The 13995-nt window shown below is 33.2% G+C and overlaps 1 protein-coding gene and 1 pseudogene across 4 annotated transcripts in view; one reads left to right on the top strand and one right to left on the bottom strand.

Moving 5' to 3' along the window:
- SYT1 (synaptotagmin 1) overlaps positions 1-13995 on the bottom strand; it is a 509772-nt gene that overhangs the window by 126474 nt on the left and 369303 nt on the right. For all 4 annotated transcript variants that reach the window (XM_011374713.2, XM_011374721.2, XM_011374705.2 and 1 more), the window contains one exon: positions 5875-6059. In XM_011374713.2, the coding sequence (XP_011373015.1) occupies positions 5875-6059 (185 nt within the window). The remainder of the gene's footprint in view (positions 1-5874; positions 6060-13995) is intronic.
- On the top strand, positions 6934-7052 carry LOC111730181 (annotated as a pseudogene).

Here is a 13995-nt window from a genome sequence, read left to right as displayed (position 1 = left end):
TCTTTGGGTTCTTCTTTTTCTTCCCCATCAGTCAATCCAGTTTCAGCATCATCATCCTTAAGGGCCTATGAATAGGGAAAGGGATCATATGTGAATTCAAGGGAATTTTTATAAAAATTCAGATCAAATTGGGCCTGTGGTTATACTTCCAAGCTGTTAGAAGCAAGCACTAAGATGCTGGAATCTCAGTTTGTCTGACACACATTCATGTTTGCTGCTTACATATTTTTTAAATTCCATTTGTGCAAGGAATTTTTTTTCCCCAATCAGCAAGCAACATGGAAGCAATGGAAGAAGCCCGTAAGAATATTGCAAGCAAAAAATGTAAAGTTGTTGCAAAGAAAATGTCAACCTGGTATTATATTTGGCTCTGCTAAAACTGCTTCTTTCAGAGTTGTGAAAAACATGCTATTAACCAGGCCAGGTTTCACATTCATGTAGGTTAAAGCGATCTAAGCTAACCACCATGTTACATTAGTGTTACATGCAGTGGAGTAATTTATATGAAATGTATGGCCTTTTCTTGCCTTGTTTCCTATGGAAAAAATAGTTGAGTAAGTGATTCTCAGAAATTTTTAATTTCCTGTGTTTCACATATGCATTTATAATGGTTATGAAAAAAGAGGAGGAAACATGCCACCAGCAAATGCATGTTTAGAGAAAAATCTACCCCACTTCCAGTTTAAGTTTACCATTTTATTTTCATGACAGCTCCACAGAAAGCTAGGCTGAATTAAATTGATTTATGGGTCCATTCGATATCAAGAGATAAAAGGAGTTATGCTTACAATTCTGACAAACTAAAAATTGACATAAAAATTTATTTTGTATTCATGAACAAAAATAAAATCATGGTGTTGAATTCTCAAAGCTCAGTTCATTCTGGTTGAATATTTTTTATAACCTAAAACTTAAGTGTGATATAAACTGAAATATTAGAAAGCTTATTATTTCGTAAAATACATTCAAATGCTCTTCTTTTAAAAAATAATGTGTATTTCCCCAATATGTGCAAAAATTTTGCTAAAAATATCAAATGTTATAGATTATATTAGAAACTTTATTTTTAGGGATGTGCATTCTTATTTAAATAATTAGAAAAAAAGAATTGGAATAATGCATAGTTATCATTTAAAATAAAAAATGAGAGTGTTACATTTCCCTAACCACTAGTGAGGTTGACAAATTTTAAATCTTTATATTAACCATTTTATTATTATTTTTTTTTTTCCTGGGGACCGCCAGTATGTAGCCATTGCTAATGTGGTATTTGTCTCTTATTGATTTGTAGACACTCTTCGTATTTTAGTGATCTCAACCTTTCTGCTGCTGTTATACATAGCAAATATTCTCTCCTGGTTTTTGGTTATGGCGTTTTCATTATTATGTGTGTGTTACTGTAATAATCGAGTTCAGTCATATGAGTGGTAGACTGCTTTATAGCTCTGAAAAAGGTAGAGGAGTCTTAACTCTTGTCAGCACTCAAATGAAATCTGAACATTCTTGCAGAACTTGAATGCGAGAAGTGTAATCAGGTTTCAGAAAGTCATCAGACTCACCAGACTACAAACCTACCTACCACTCAGCCTCTCCTTTTTCTCCCCTTATCCCAGACCACAGGGTATTTTTCCCTCTGCTGAGATAAAGCTTTTCTGTTTACTTATCCTTTAACACAGAGATCCTCAGTCTGAATTGACAAGATTTTCCTGTTTGGCTCTACTCAGCTAGCTCCAATCTGATTCCCAAGAAACTGAGACTTGGTGGCATAGTAACAGAACTTATCTGGGTGGGAAAATCAGATAAACAGAGTGGAGCTGTAGTTAGAGATGCCTCCCTTTTGTGCTTCTTGAAAATTTTCAGGAGCCTACAATGAGTTTGGAAAATTGAAAATTACTATTATATCCATATAGAAACTGTTTAAAATCTGGTTAGCCATATATTATTTAATTTGGAAATTTTAACTTAGATGTTTCCTTAAACAGAAAAATGCTGATTTGCTGATAGCCAAAGGCAAACAACAACACACTTATTTAAAAATTTATATTAATGTTTTAAATTGGGGGTGGGAGGATCACTAAAGGAAACATGGTAGTAAAGCGACAAAAGAGTACTGAGTCTAATTAGAGGACTCGAGGCAGTGAAATCACGTTTCCCTTTCAACACCTTAGCTGTGTCTAAGTCCACCACTGTCGTAGAAGATGTGCTTAGAAAATTGGAGCTTAGGTAATTTGCTTCCCTGTAAGATTTTAATTTTTTAAAAAATAATAGCAAACTAATACATATTTCTGTCTGAAAAATCTACATGTTTCTCTACCATAATAAAAAATTTCATAGATTAAAATATTTTTTCAAAGGTCTCTTTTAGAACTGACAATTTATGTATCATGTTTCAGCTCAGTACAACTTGAAATAGCTGAGATATTAAATCTCCTTCTCTGTAAGTGGTTTTCACCCTAATGAAAGGTGCATGACCATCTCTGCAATTATTTTGTATGAAATAGGGCTAAATTTTTGATAATTTCTCAGTGCTACTGTTCATCACTGATGTGATTAAGTCTATTCTTGTCCTAAAGGCTGAGTTTAAGCAAGACATTTTCTGTACTATCACATTAAATTCAGGCCTATTAAATCAGTAGCTATTATAATATCTCAATAACAATATTTTCTTCTGCCTCCACCACTCTCCCCCAGAACAAAATGCAGAGGAATAAGCTTGTAAACCTAGCAGTTCTGAGAGTTTGATAAATTGCTGCAGAAAAAGTAGTGTTGGGGACATCAGACTTTGTTTTAAATTTCAAAGATTTAGTGCGCATGCTTCTGGCTTGCTTTGACATTCAAAAGGTGCTTAGTTCACAACCTTCAGAAGGAGCTCTTGTTCATTTTAAGTTAAATTGTTCAGATTTGGATTTGATAAGGCACATTAAAAAGTTAGCAACAAAGAACTGAATTTTCTCTCTGTGCCCATCAATTAAAAACTTGAGCTTTCTAATAATGCTCTATTTAATCAGTAATATTTAAAGTGAGAACACTTCATCTTAAAAAAAAAAAAATCAATTTAGTTCAGCCTCTTGATGTGTGTCAGAATGGTACACCCTCAGCTGTTAGAGCCCTAACTGCCAGGCCACTAAATGTATCTGAGCGTTAACTTAGGTGTATCTAAGTAGCAGAGGAAACCTACCGCAAGGGACAGTCCAGAACAGTCATGAGACACAACACAGATAAGGAGGACATAGAAGGAAGAAATAAAAATTAAAATATCTACACACGTTAGTAAAATCCATGGAGAAATGACCTTTCCAGACCCATGAATTTCCAATCGATATTTTCCCTCTGTAATTTTAGTGTTCTCAAGTTTTAAGGCATTAAAAAGCCTTCTATATATATATATATATATCTTTTGCTGTATAGACATACTAACTATAGTTACTTTTTTTGTCTTTGCCGAGTATTTAAGATTTTTTCCTTGGTTATAAAATCTTACCATAGAGACATATAGCCACAAACATCGAAACCTGAATTTCTGATTTTTTATATAGATTAAAATAGTAAAAATTTATTGATTTCCCTAGAACCTTAAGAAATCATATTTAAATGCCTCTCATATCTGTTTTCAAACGAGAGGCATAGACTGTCTTTATTGTCTTCCCCAAGTTCATATCATTATTCTGTTTTTTAATATTCTGAAAATATAAGTATTTAAGAATAATTTTACTTTCTGTTAATGCTGTTTTGAATTTGGATGATTAAATGATATTTGGATGATCAAATGTGATATAGCATCTTAAAATCTGTACATTCCATTTTGCTTCTTCGTGCTTTCTCTTCATAAAATGATGGAACCCATTATAAACTACTTTTGTCTGTCTGAAAAAGTGTCACAAGCTACTGTTATGTAACTATTATATAATGGGCCTACTTTCACTTGTCCAAATTATATTTCATTCTGAACACTTAATTGTTCATAAATCAAAATAAGACTTATAAAATCCTACATAAACAAACTTATCTATTTAAAATGGTTAAAAACACCTTTTTGAGTGGTTGAAATCCTAAATGCTATATTGCGACAGTAGATTACTATAAACTATCATTGATTTCTTACTATTTCCTTATTTGACTCACTTTCTCTTCCCCTCCCATTCAAAGAAATAAGTGATCAATGAAAAATTAACCATAATCAATTCTCTGTATTTATTACTTTTGAGATTTCGGTCATTTATCCAGGTCAAAACAGGGATAATAAACACCACTACTATTCTATAAATTAGTCTTATGTCATATAGAACAAATTTCACAAAGAAAAATACAAATCTCATGTCCTAGGAAGAAACACTATAGTTATCATTGAATATTATTCAGTGCTTAATTTTTTTAATTCTAGAGTATTTGAATTTTATCGTAGTTAGGTGTATTTTCAAACTATTGCTTCATATATACAGCTAAAATTCATGTAGAAATTATTTCGTTCATGTCTATCTTGGAGATTATTTCTGCATTTATTCCAATAAATTTTAAAAAAAATCCATATCAAGTCCTGCTTGCTATAGAAATGTTGAAATAAAGCAAGACATGATTTAAAATGTCAGATTTTACACAACAAATTAACTAAAGAGAAAAGTTCTTAGTAGACATGTGTGATTGAATGTTTGTGCATGAATGTTCTGTGGCTGTGATTAGAAACTTGGAGAAAAATATAACCTTTCTTTATGCTGAACTCAGGACAAAACTCTTTGAGTGCGAGCATTGGCATTACATCCACTCTGTGCCTCTGAAACCAAAGTTTTAGCAGTGAGTGGAAAACGAGCCTTTGCGAAATTGTTGTCAATAGACATAGCTGTGTCTTTGAGAAAGAGGGTATAGAACTCAAGCTGGGGAAAGGGCGTGGTGTGTGGTTAACTATGTAAATGTACTACAATGCCTTCCTTGATTAAATTGTTCTTAAGGAGATTTACATATTTAAGAATTCACTTAATAGTAAATTCTATAAGAGCAATTTATAAAACTGCCTATATATGTTGCTCTTTGGAAATAAATAGAACTTTTGAATAAACAGAACTTATTTAAAGGGAAATATCAATAAATTGAAAATGTTATTTCTTTGAAAAATCTATTTTTAATATAAATTAAATGTTCTTTAGAAATATCCAATATGAATGTGACTCTAAAAATATAAAGTCATTTAATCATTATAATTATTAATAGTAACCAAGTCATCCAGTTAATTTAGTAAAAATAGACAACAACGTAAAGGATGTCCAAACAGCTTCTTGAGGCTTAGGAAGATAACCCAGCCAGATACATTTTATCATCTGGGTTATGGTTTTAATGGTCCCTAAATGAGGAAATAAGAATTTTGCCTTCAAATTTTGCCCTGTTCTTTAGGATCAGCTCATACCTTCTTCCTTTCCCCTGTATAACTTATTATTCCTGAGCACTAATTATTGAGCTGGATGGATACATGAGAATGGTAGTCATCAAATGTGATAAACAGCTTTAAGATTCACTTATTTGACAGTGATAATGCTAGAAAGGTACCCTGCCCAAGAAGGAGAACACTTTAATCTGTTTTTCAAACTCTTAATACAATTAAGACTGGCTAAACAGATGTAATTAGAATGTTCAGGCATCATTCCAATGGCCCTGATGGTCACAGATGCCCTTTTCTGGTTAATATGCATAGAGGACCGGAAAACCTTACCAAATGTTTCCATTGCACTTTGGGATATTGAGTAGTGACTGAAAGGATTGCAAAGCATCTCTATAACAATGATGTGTCCAGAAGTTGTTTATTTCTATACTTATCTGGCATAAAATAATAAACCATTTATTAGTTTCTAGTAAGATCTAAGAAAAAATATGGAAAGAATACATTACCTGATCTTTCATGGTCTTCCCTAAGTCCTTCACATCCTTCATGTTAATGGCATTCTTTCCTCCCTTTTCCTTTCCCTTCTTCTTGTTTTTCTTTTTGAACAAACATTTCTTACAGATACAAAAGCAGCAGGTCAGGACTAAAAGGACCGCGACGATGGCTATGGCAATTAAGGCCCATGGTGGCACTGAAAGAAAAAAATGTGCATAGAACATTAGCAATAAAACACATATGCAAAACCTTTTAACTCATGGGCTATCATCAATCAATCATTCTTATTTATTGAGCACTTTTAATACTCTATGTACACTAGTCACCATTGCTTTATCCATGTTTTTTCTGCTGGAGTGTTGTTTCTATCTTTTTGACTTCGCCCTTCCAAATATGCCAAATGTCATTTCCTCCCTATTGCTTTCCCTGCCCCTCTAACCTAGATTTTCATTAATCCATTCCTTCCTCCATTCAGAGCATAACTCTGGAGTTTGACCTTGAGCAAATTGTCATCTGCCTCAGTTTTCTCATCTCTAAAAGTGGAAGTAAATTGAGACCTCACAGCCTTTTTGAAGATTAAAATAAGATGCTGTGCCTGGCACAGGGTAAAGTTTAATAAAAATTAGCTGCTGTTACTCATCTGTTAAATACTAGGGGTTCTAGTATGTCTGGGCACAATGGGAGGGGCAGACATTAATCAAACAGAAAAACCATATCATAATGGTAGTAAAGGTTAGGAAGAAATGTTTAGTGCTCTGAAAGTCAATTATGGGGAAATTTACCCACTCATAGTCTTGAGAGGCAGGATAGTGGTTATGTGTTTAGAGGCTTAAAAACCAGGGTTGAATACAGGCTTGGACATTTACAGGCTGTGTAATTCTGGCCAGATTGCTTAACTGTTCTGAGTTTCTATTTCTTTCCTTATAAAGAAAATAGTGGTATTCATTTCATCTCTTTTGAAGATGAAAGGAGTTAATATACTAAAAAGTTTAGAATGGCATTCAGCACATAGCAAGGACTCAATGTTAGCTATTTCTTTATATTCAAGGTGTTTAAGTATTGTAGGTAGAGTCTATGGCCATGCCACCCTGAATGTGCCCGATCTCCTCTGATCTTGGAAGCTAAGCAGGGTCAGGCCTGGTTAGTACTTGGATGGGAGACCACCTAGGAATACCAGGTGCTTTAGGCATTAAAAAAAAAAGTTTTATAGGTGGGGAAGCACAGTATATGTGGGAATATAAAACATGCACACCAATAAATATATAAAAATAGAGGTGAATACACTGAGAAGAGTTCTGTGGATTTGCTAGTGGGATTGAGACGGGGAAGAGATGATTTTTAGGTAAGAGGCGAGGTTTCAGATTCACACTCTCTGTTTAAAATAAAGATGTGTAAATAGTTATACTGAAATAATTTTTTATTACAAGTTGTCTATTAAAAGTTAATATATTTTCTCATTTGGCACTCCCTATACATGTGCTTATAAAAATTAAGTTCTTGTAGAAGCATTTAAGGTTTCACTTTGCCTGGAAAGGACTTATTCAACTATTGAGATTAATCAGAAGAAATAATTAGATTTGCCTGTTGTAATCAAGAAAGATATTGGGCACTGAAGTTCTACCTTTTTGCTATGTAAACATCCTTAGCACCAATGACTACTAACACAAGTACTTTGATAAAGTAATAACACAAAAATTAATTTCTCTTCAAAATCGAGAAACCCACTCTCTTTGCTATCTCTGTATCTAGCTTCATGGTGTAGAATATTTACTATGCATATTATTCTAGCTTATGATTGACTACTAGTTGTTAACATAAGGACGTATAAAATCACAACTTCCGAAATGTGTTTTCAGCCAAAGGAACATTTGTGTGAAAGTTATGGATAAGCCCACATCCCAAGACACATATTCTCCTAGTTCTCTAATCTTACTAAACAATCAGATTTTTAAAAAAATGTAAATTAAAGTAAGCTTATGTAACCAGTGATATCATCTATGATACCTCATTTCAAAGCTTCTCACCTCTTCTGATCTTGTTAAAACCCTCCAGGTGGGAGTGAGGGAGCCTATGTATTCATTGCAGGAGAGACAGCATTAATAATGACCATTCATTTTGAACCTCGTAAATTATTCTCCTAGATGGACTTGTGTGATAGTCTCTCAGAGAACAACATAAAAGTCTCTTAAATTACACAGGACATGATTAAGATCATTTGACAACCTCACAAAAAGAAAACAGGGAAAACACAGAGACATTCTTTAATCAAAAGGAGTTAAGGGATAGGAACATAAGATTACAACAAAAAAATCTAAAATAGTGCCACTTGAGGGTAAATTATAACCACTGAAAACTTATTTTGTGACGTTTATTAAAATGCTTCTGTCTTCTAGATTTGCTTTCAGTCCATCTTCTGAATATATGTTTTAACTTTGAATATGCTATATGGAATATATGAAAATAACAAAAAATTCCTCATAATTCACTAACTTTTGATAGAATTTTAAAAACTATAATATTATCATTGTGTTTACCCATATCAAAATCTGACTGAAGAGTCAATTATAAATCTCCATTTTTTAATTAAATGGACTTATTTGAATTGAATTCTCATGTTAAAAAATTTATTCTCTTACGTAGAGCAACCAATTATTTAAAATTTGGTATGTTAAGAAATACCATCTATAGTATTATGTATTTGTAGTGTTTACAGAAATATGTTTCAATATTAGTGAGCAAATCTCATGGAATATATTTTGGATTAGGTGAAAAATTTTTTGAAGACCTACTTGTTATGGGCCAGTTCAACTAAACACTGTGTTAGTGTTTACATATATTAACCTAATTTAACCTTCACAACAGTTCTGTTCATTATTCCTTTGTATACAGGAAAAATATATACAGAAGAAAAACTATAAGTTGAATAGTTTGAGAAATTCAAATATGTTTTTACATTATTAGGTTAAAAATGTAAATATTTTAAATGTATACAAAGGAAAAAAAATCCTTATCTTGCTTTAAAGCTTCTTTAATAGAACATTTTATATTAAAAAAAAAACAGTGAAGCAAATAACAGTACAAGATGCTGCCAAGAGTGATTTCTATAATATAAAATATAGTTTTAATGAAAAAGAGACTCATCAAAATATTGCTACCAGCAGTTCTCAGCTTATTGTTGTTGCTACCCAACTATTATTAAATGAAATTTTTATAACAAAAATTTTAATATTAAACTTAAAGACCTTTCAGCAGAAAATAATAGACTAGTATGAAAATGTCCATTAAAATGTTATTTTCATTTTCTAGTTATTGATCATACATATTAGTTAACTCAAAGGTAAGCTGACACATAAGAAGTAAGTCAGTGTCAATTTGAAACTGCTTCTGAAGTTGTAACTTAGACTTCGTGGTAGATGAGATAATGACACCTCACAAATACCCATATTTTATTTCCTGAAGCATGGCAAAAAGGACTATGCCGATGTGATTAAAAATCTTGAGATAAGGAGATTATCCTGGGTTATCTGGATGAACCAAGAAACATAGTAGAATGGCAGTTATCAGAGCCTGGGGGGCTAGGGGAAATGGGGAGATGTTGGTCAAAGGTACAAACTTTCAACAATTAGATCTGGGGATCTAATGTATAGCATGGTGACTGTAGTTAACAATACAGTTGAAATTTACTAAGAGTAGGTCTTAAATGTTCTCAACACACCCACACAAAGGTAATTATGTGAAGTGATGGATGCGCTAAATAACCTTATTGTGGTCATCATTTCATAATATATACCTATTTTAAATCATATGCCTTAAATTTATACAATATTATTTGTTAATTATTTCTCAAAGTTGGGAAAATAAAAAGAAGAAATCAGCTCCGCTGACACTGTTGGGCTTTAGCTCAGTAAAACCCATTTGAACTTCTGACCTCCAGAACTAGAAAATAATACATTTGCATAGTTTTATCCAGCAAATGTATAGTAATTCATTACAGCAGCAATACGAAGCTCCAGAGGTACAAAGCAGACCTCAAGAGATTTGTAATATATGCTGCATTTGGTTGATTATACAATTGGAATATTAGTATGGGCTATTTCTCTATTTCCTATGAGCTTTCTTTCTTACCTGCCTCTTTTACCTATCTCTCCTGCAACCATTCTCATAATACCATTATACAAGACTCTCTCAAAGATAACCAATGGTTCGCTTTGGCCAAACCCAAACAACATTGTCTGTGGTTTGAGGAAATTTTGTTCGTATATTCCTTCTTGAAATTTTCTTCTGCTTTTGTTTCTATTGCCCTTACCAGCATCTTCTATGCCTTTGACTATTTTTTATCTTTCCTCTCCCATTCCCAAGTCTTAATAAAGTCATTAATCAAGATTCTTAGCCCCTTGCTCATCTTCATATTCACTCATTGTTGAGCACATCCTTTCTCACGCCTTAACATTTTAGGTCAGTTACTCCATACTGTCCCCTCTTCTATATGCTCGAACTGTATTCCCCACTGCCTATAGAATATTTCCTATAAATCCGTCTTCTCAATCCATTCTCCACACAAACTATGTATGATTTTTGCCTGTGCTTCTATCATTTTATGCCTCTTGGACATTGAAACCATGTGGAAATTTTTATTCCCAGATTTGACTGATTAGCAAGTTGTGCCATTTCTTTTGTGTGTGTGTGTGTGTGTGTATGTGTGTTTACATCTGTTTCCATTTGTAAAGTGTGGACCTGACATTACCTCCCACCTACTCTCTCTTCCCATCAGTTATCTCTTTTTCTCCATTTTACCCATTCGTTGTCATCAGAAAAAACTTTCTGATACACACTTTTAAATTATTTTTTACACAGCTTTCAAGATGCTATCATTAGTCCCACCCTACTTGTGTATTTTTTCTCACTGCACCTCCAGTCTAATAAGAGAAACTCATTGTTTGCTCAATTCTACTCCCATATTTTTCTCAATATATTCCTTCTTATCTGAAATGCTATATTTCTTCCTCTTTGGTCATTTAAATGACATTTTTCAAAGCTCAATACAGGTCTCAGTGTGGACAGAATTTTTTAAATAAAAATTTTAAAAAATTAAAAAAAAAATTTGCCTCTTTCACCCAGTGGAAAATATTGACTATGTGGTACAATACAGTGGGTGTCTTATGTTAGGCTAGTATAAAAAGATGTATTATTTTAAAATAAAAAGATAAATCTGTACAACTATATAAAATGCATTATACTCCCCCTTCCCACCTACAAAATTCACTTCAAATTAACTCAAAACTCAGCTCTTCGTAGATTATTCAGGACATGAAGCACTGAGATTTAATGAAAACATAATAAATATAATTTGGAACCACCGAAAAACAAATTTGCTTTATCAGATCTTCTGGGCAAAACCCAAAACCCAAACAAACAACTCTTCTCATCAAGAGAGGCTGTTCTTTCATGGGAAGTAGACATAAATTGAACAGTTAAAAAAAGTAATTATTTAATCAAACACATTTTCGACATCTATACGCCTGGCATTTTTCTCAGAGCTCGAATACAGTGCTAAGTATGTTTTGTGAAACTTACTATTTACTTCTCACATGTTAAAAGCTGGGCCTTATTTACTTTTTTAAAAGAAACAGATTTCTCATATTTGCCAAACTCAGTGCTCAGAACATAATATGGTGTATTTTTAAATGGAATCAAAGTGGCTTAATACACTCTTGTGTACAAATTTAATGCTCCAGGGGTACATTTATTGATAAAATCAACTAGTAAATATTTTTTCTACAATAAAAATGTGACTCTCAGGTTGAAAAACATTATTATCTTTTTTCTCTCAGGGATATTTGGCACTAAGCAAATTTTTAAAAATTATTGACTTAAGGGGCCCTGACTTTTTTAAAAAATGTGGACACTCCAAATAGCTTTCTCTTTAATAAAGCATCGTGAAATCAAAGATAAAACTTCACAAAGAACAAGAGTATTTGCGAGTATACATTTATAAAAGGGAAATTTTTGATATTACCAAATACAGACCCGTGTGTCAAGTTATGTTCTCAAATCCAAAGTCTACTCATCAGACACACATTGTACCCACACCTACAGAATGAACAGTTGGGGACAGGAGCTTTTTAAAATTTATATAAAGTGTCTTATGGCCAAGGGAAGCCCTGCTCTAGTTCTCCTGATTCTGAGCTCTCACTTCTAAATAGTTTACCCCACTCCACGCCCATTCTCTAAATGCCTGACTCAGTACTCTCAGCTTAATAGTGCTCAGTAAATGTTAGGTGGCTCGAAAGAAACCCACACAGTCATGTTCTTAAGGTCGAGTAGGAGTAGAGTGGACAGTCTCTGGGTTCGCCTCCATCTCAAGTGTGTTTTCCTTAGGTGTGCTGTCAATCCTGTTTCTTTAACTCTGATTCTCTCCTGTCTCATTTCAGTATTGCAGTCACAGTCAGCTATTGCAGTCTCCTAGGCTTGCAGCCTTCTGGTGGACTTACTCACTGGGTTCAAGGTTTAATCTGGGGCAAAACTCACTGATTTTTGCAATTCCTGCTTTGATTTCATTTTCAAGGGTAGCTCTGTATTATCTCAGTTCCATTCTCGTTTATCATTATGAAACAATCTTACATCTATGTCTCTTTCACAAGGTGAGCTGTATTTTCCTCTCTGAGAACTATAGGCTTGTTCATTTACATTGGTCCTAGATATTTCAGCCAAGAGTTTCAAGATGATACTGGTAATAAACCATTGCTGTGGACACTACAAAAATTCAGCAATAACATTTATTGCATTTTCTATAATATAACAAAAATAACAATAAGCATTTTCTACTTTTGTCATATCTATTTTGTCATATGAGTGCCTTATCACTTCACTAATGTCTGTACCTCATTTTATGAATAATCTACATATTTCTTTATTCTTATATTTACCAAAGCTTTTTGCCAACTTCTAGTTTTACCCAAAACAATCCTTCTGTTTAGATCATCATATATTGATGCAAGATGCACATAAGTATAAAAATAATTTTGCTATCAACCAGTAGAAAAACAAATCTGTATTTCAAAGTTTTGCTTTTAGACCATTTATAAATAATTTTTAAAAACACATAAAAATAATCAATTTTCAAAAATAGGTTAAAAAAAAAAGCCTTGCATTTTAAAACTTTTTATAAATTACAGAATGCAAATAGGAAAAAAGCTCTGGAAATATGTGAATTAAGATACTCATTAATCACCTCTGGAGACAAAACATTAAAGGCAAAATTTGAAATAATGTACAAAATCATATAGATTATGGTTTAAGATTAAAGCAATCAAAGGTCAGAATGAAGAATTTCTCAGTAGAGACTGAAATGACTTCAGACTATGCATTCCTGGCTCCTGAGTATTAAACAAACTTACCTTTTCCTCGCGTTAGTTCTAAGTCTTCTTTGAATTATATGCCCCTTTTAAAATATGACAAGCTATGGGCCCTTGATGGGAAATATGCGAGTGTGTGTGCAGCGTGTGTGTGTTTAAGTTTCCACACAATTGGGAGTGTGTGGTGCCCTGTGGAGATCACAGTTCCCTAGGTCTAGGACACCATTTGACTTTAAACACGCCTTTCTCAGAGCATCAGGGTAAAATTCAAGATTAATGAATTAGGGAAAACTTTTTCCTTCATTTGGTTATTCAACCTTTCATTTATTTCTTCTTGGCAGTCTGCTGTGTGCTTATACTGTGCTGTAGGTGGTGGGAACACAAAGCACAGAGAAGGTGAGTCCCTTTCTTTAGGAGCTTATGAAGATTAACTCCCAGGAAAAAAACTAGAGATAGGAGACAATACAGAGTTAAGCACAAAATTAGTGTAGTAGGTAGGTTCTTTAAGTAGCAGGCTGGTGAAGGGCAAAATAAAGGGTCATAGCGTTCAAGGAAGGCTTAGTGGAGGAGGTGAGTCTTGAAGTGAGCTTTGAAACTTTGCTTGTTAACATAGTGAAAATAGCATTTTGGGGACTACAATTCTTTTTCTTTTTTCCTTTTTCTTCTTGACATCCTCCCCTTTCCTGTCTCCTTTCCTCCCTCTGTTCCTCCCTTTCATTCTTTTCCCTTTCTTCTCTTTTTTCCTTCGGATTTTAGACTCCCTTTATTAAACTTATC

The sequence above is a fragment of the Pteropus vampyrus genome, unplaced genomic scaffold (genome assembly GCF_000151845.1).
Source record: "Pteropus vampyrus isolate Shadow unplaced genomic scaffold, Pvam_2.0 Scaffold9, whole genome shotgun sequence".
Taxonomy (NCBI): Eukaryota; Metazoa; Chordata; class Mammalia; order Chiroptera; family Pteropodidae; genus Pteropus; species Pteropus vampyrus.
The sequence above is the reverse complement of the archived record's forward strand: the minus strand, read 5'-3'. Positions and strand labels throughout refer to the sequence as shown.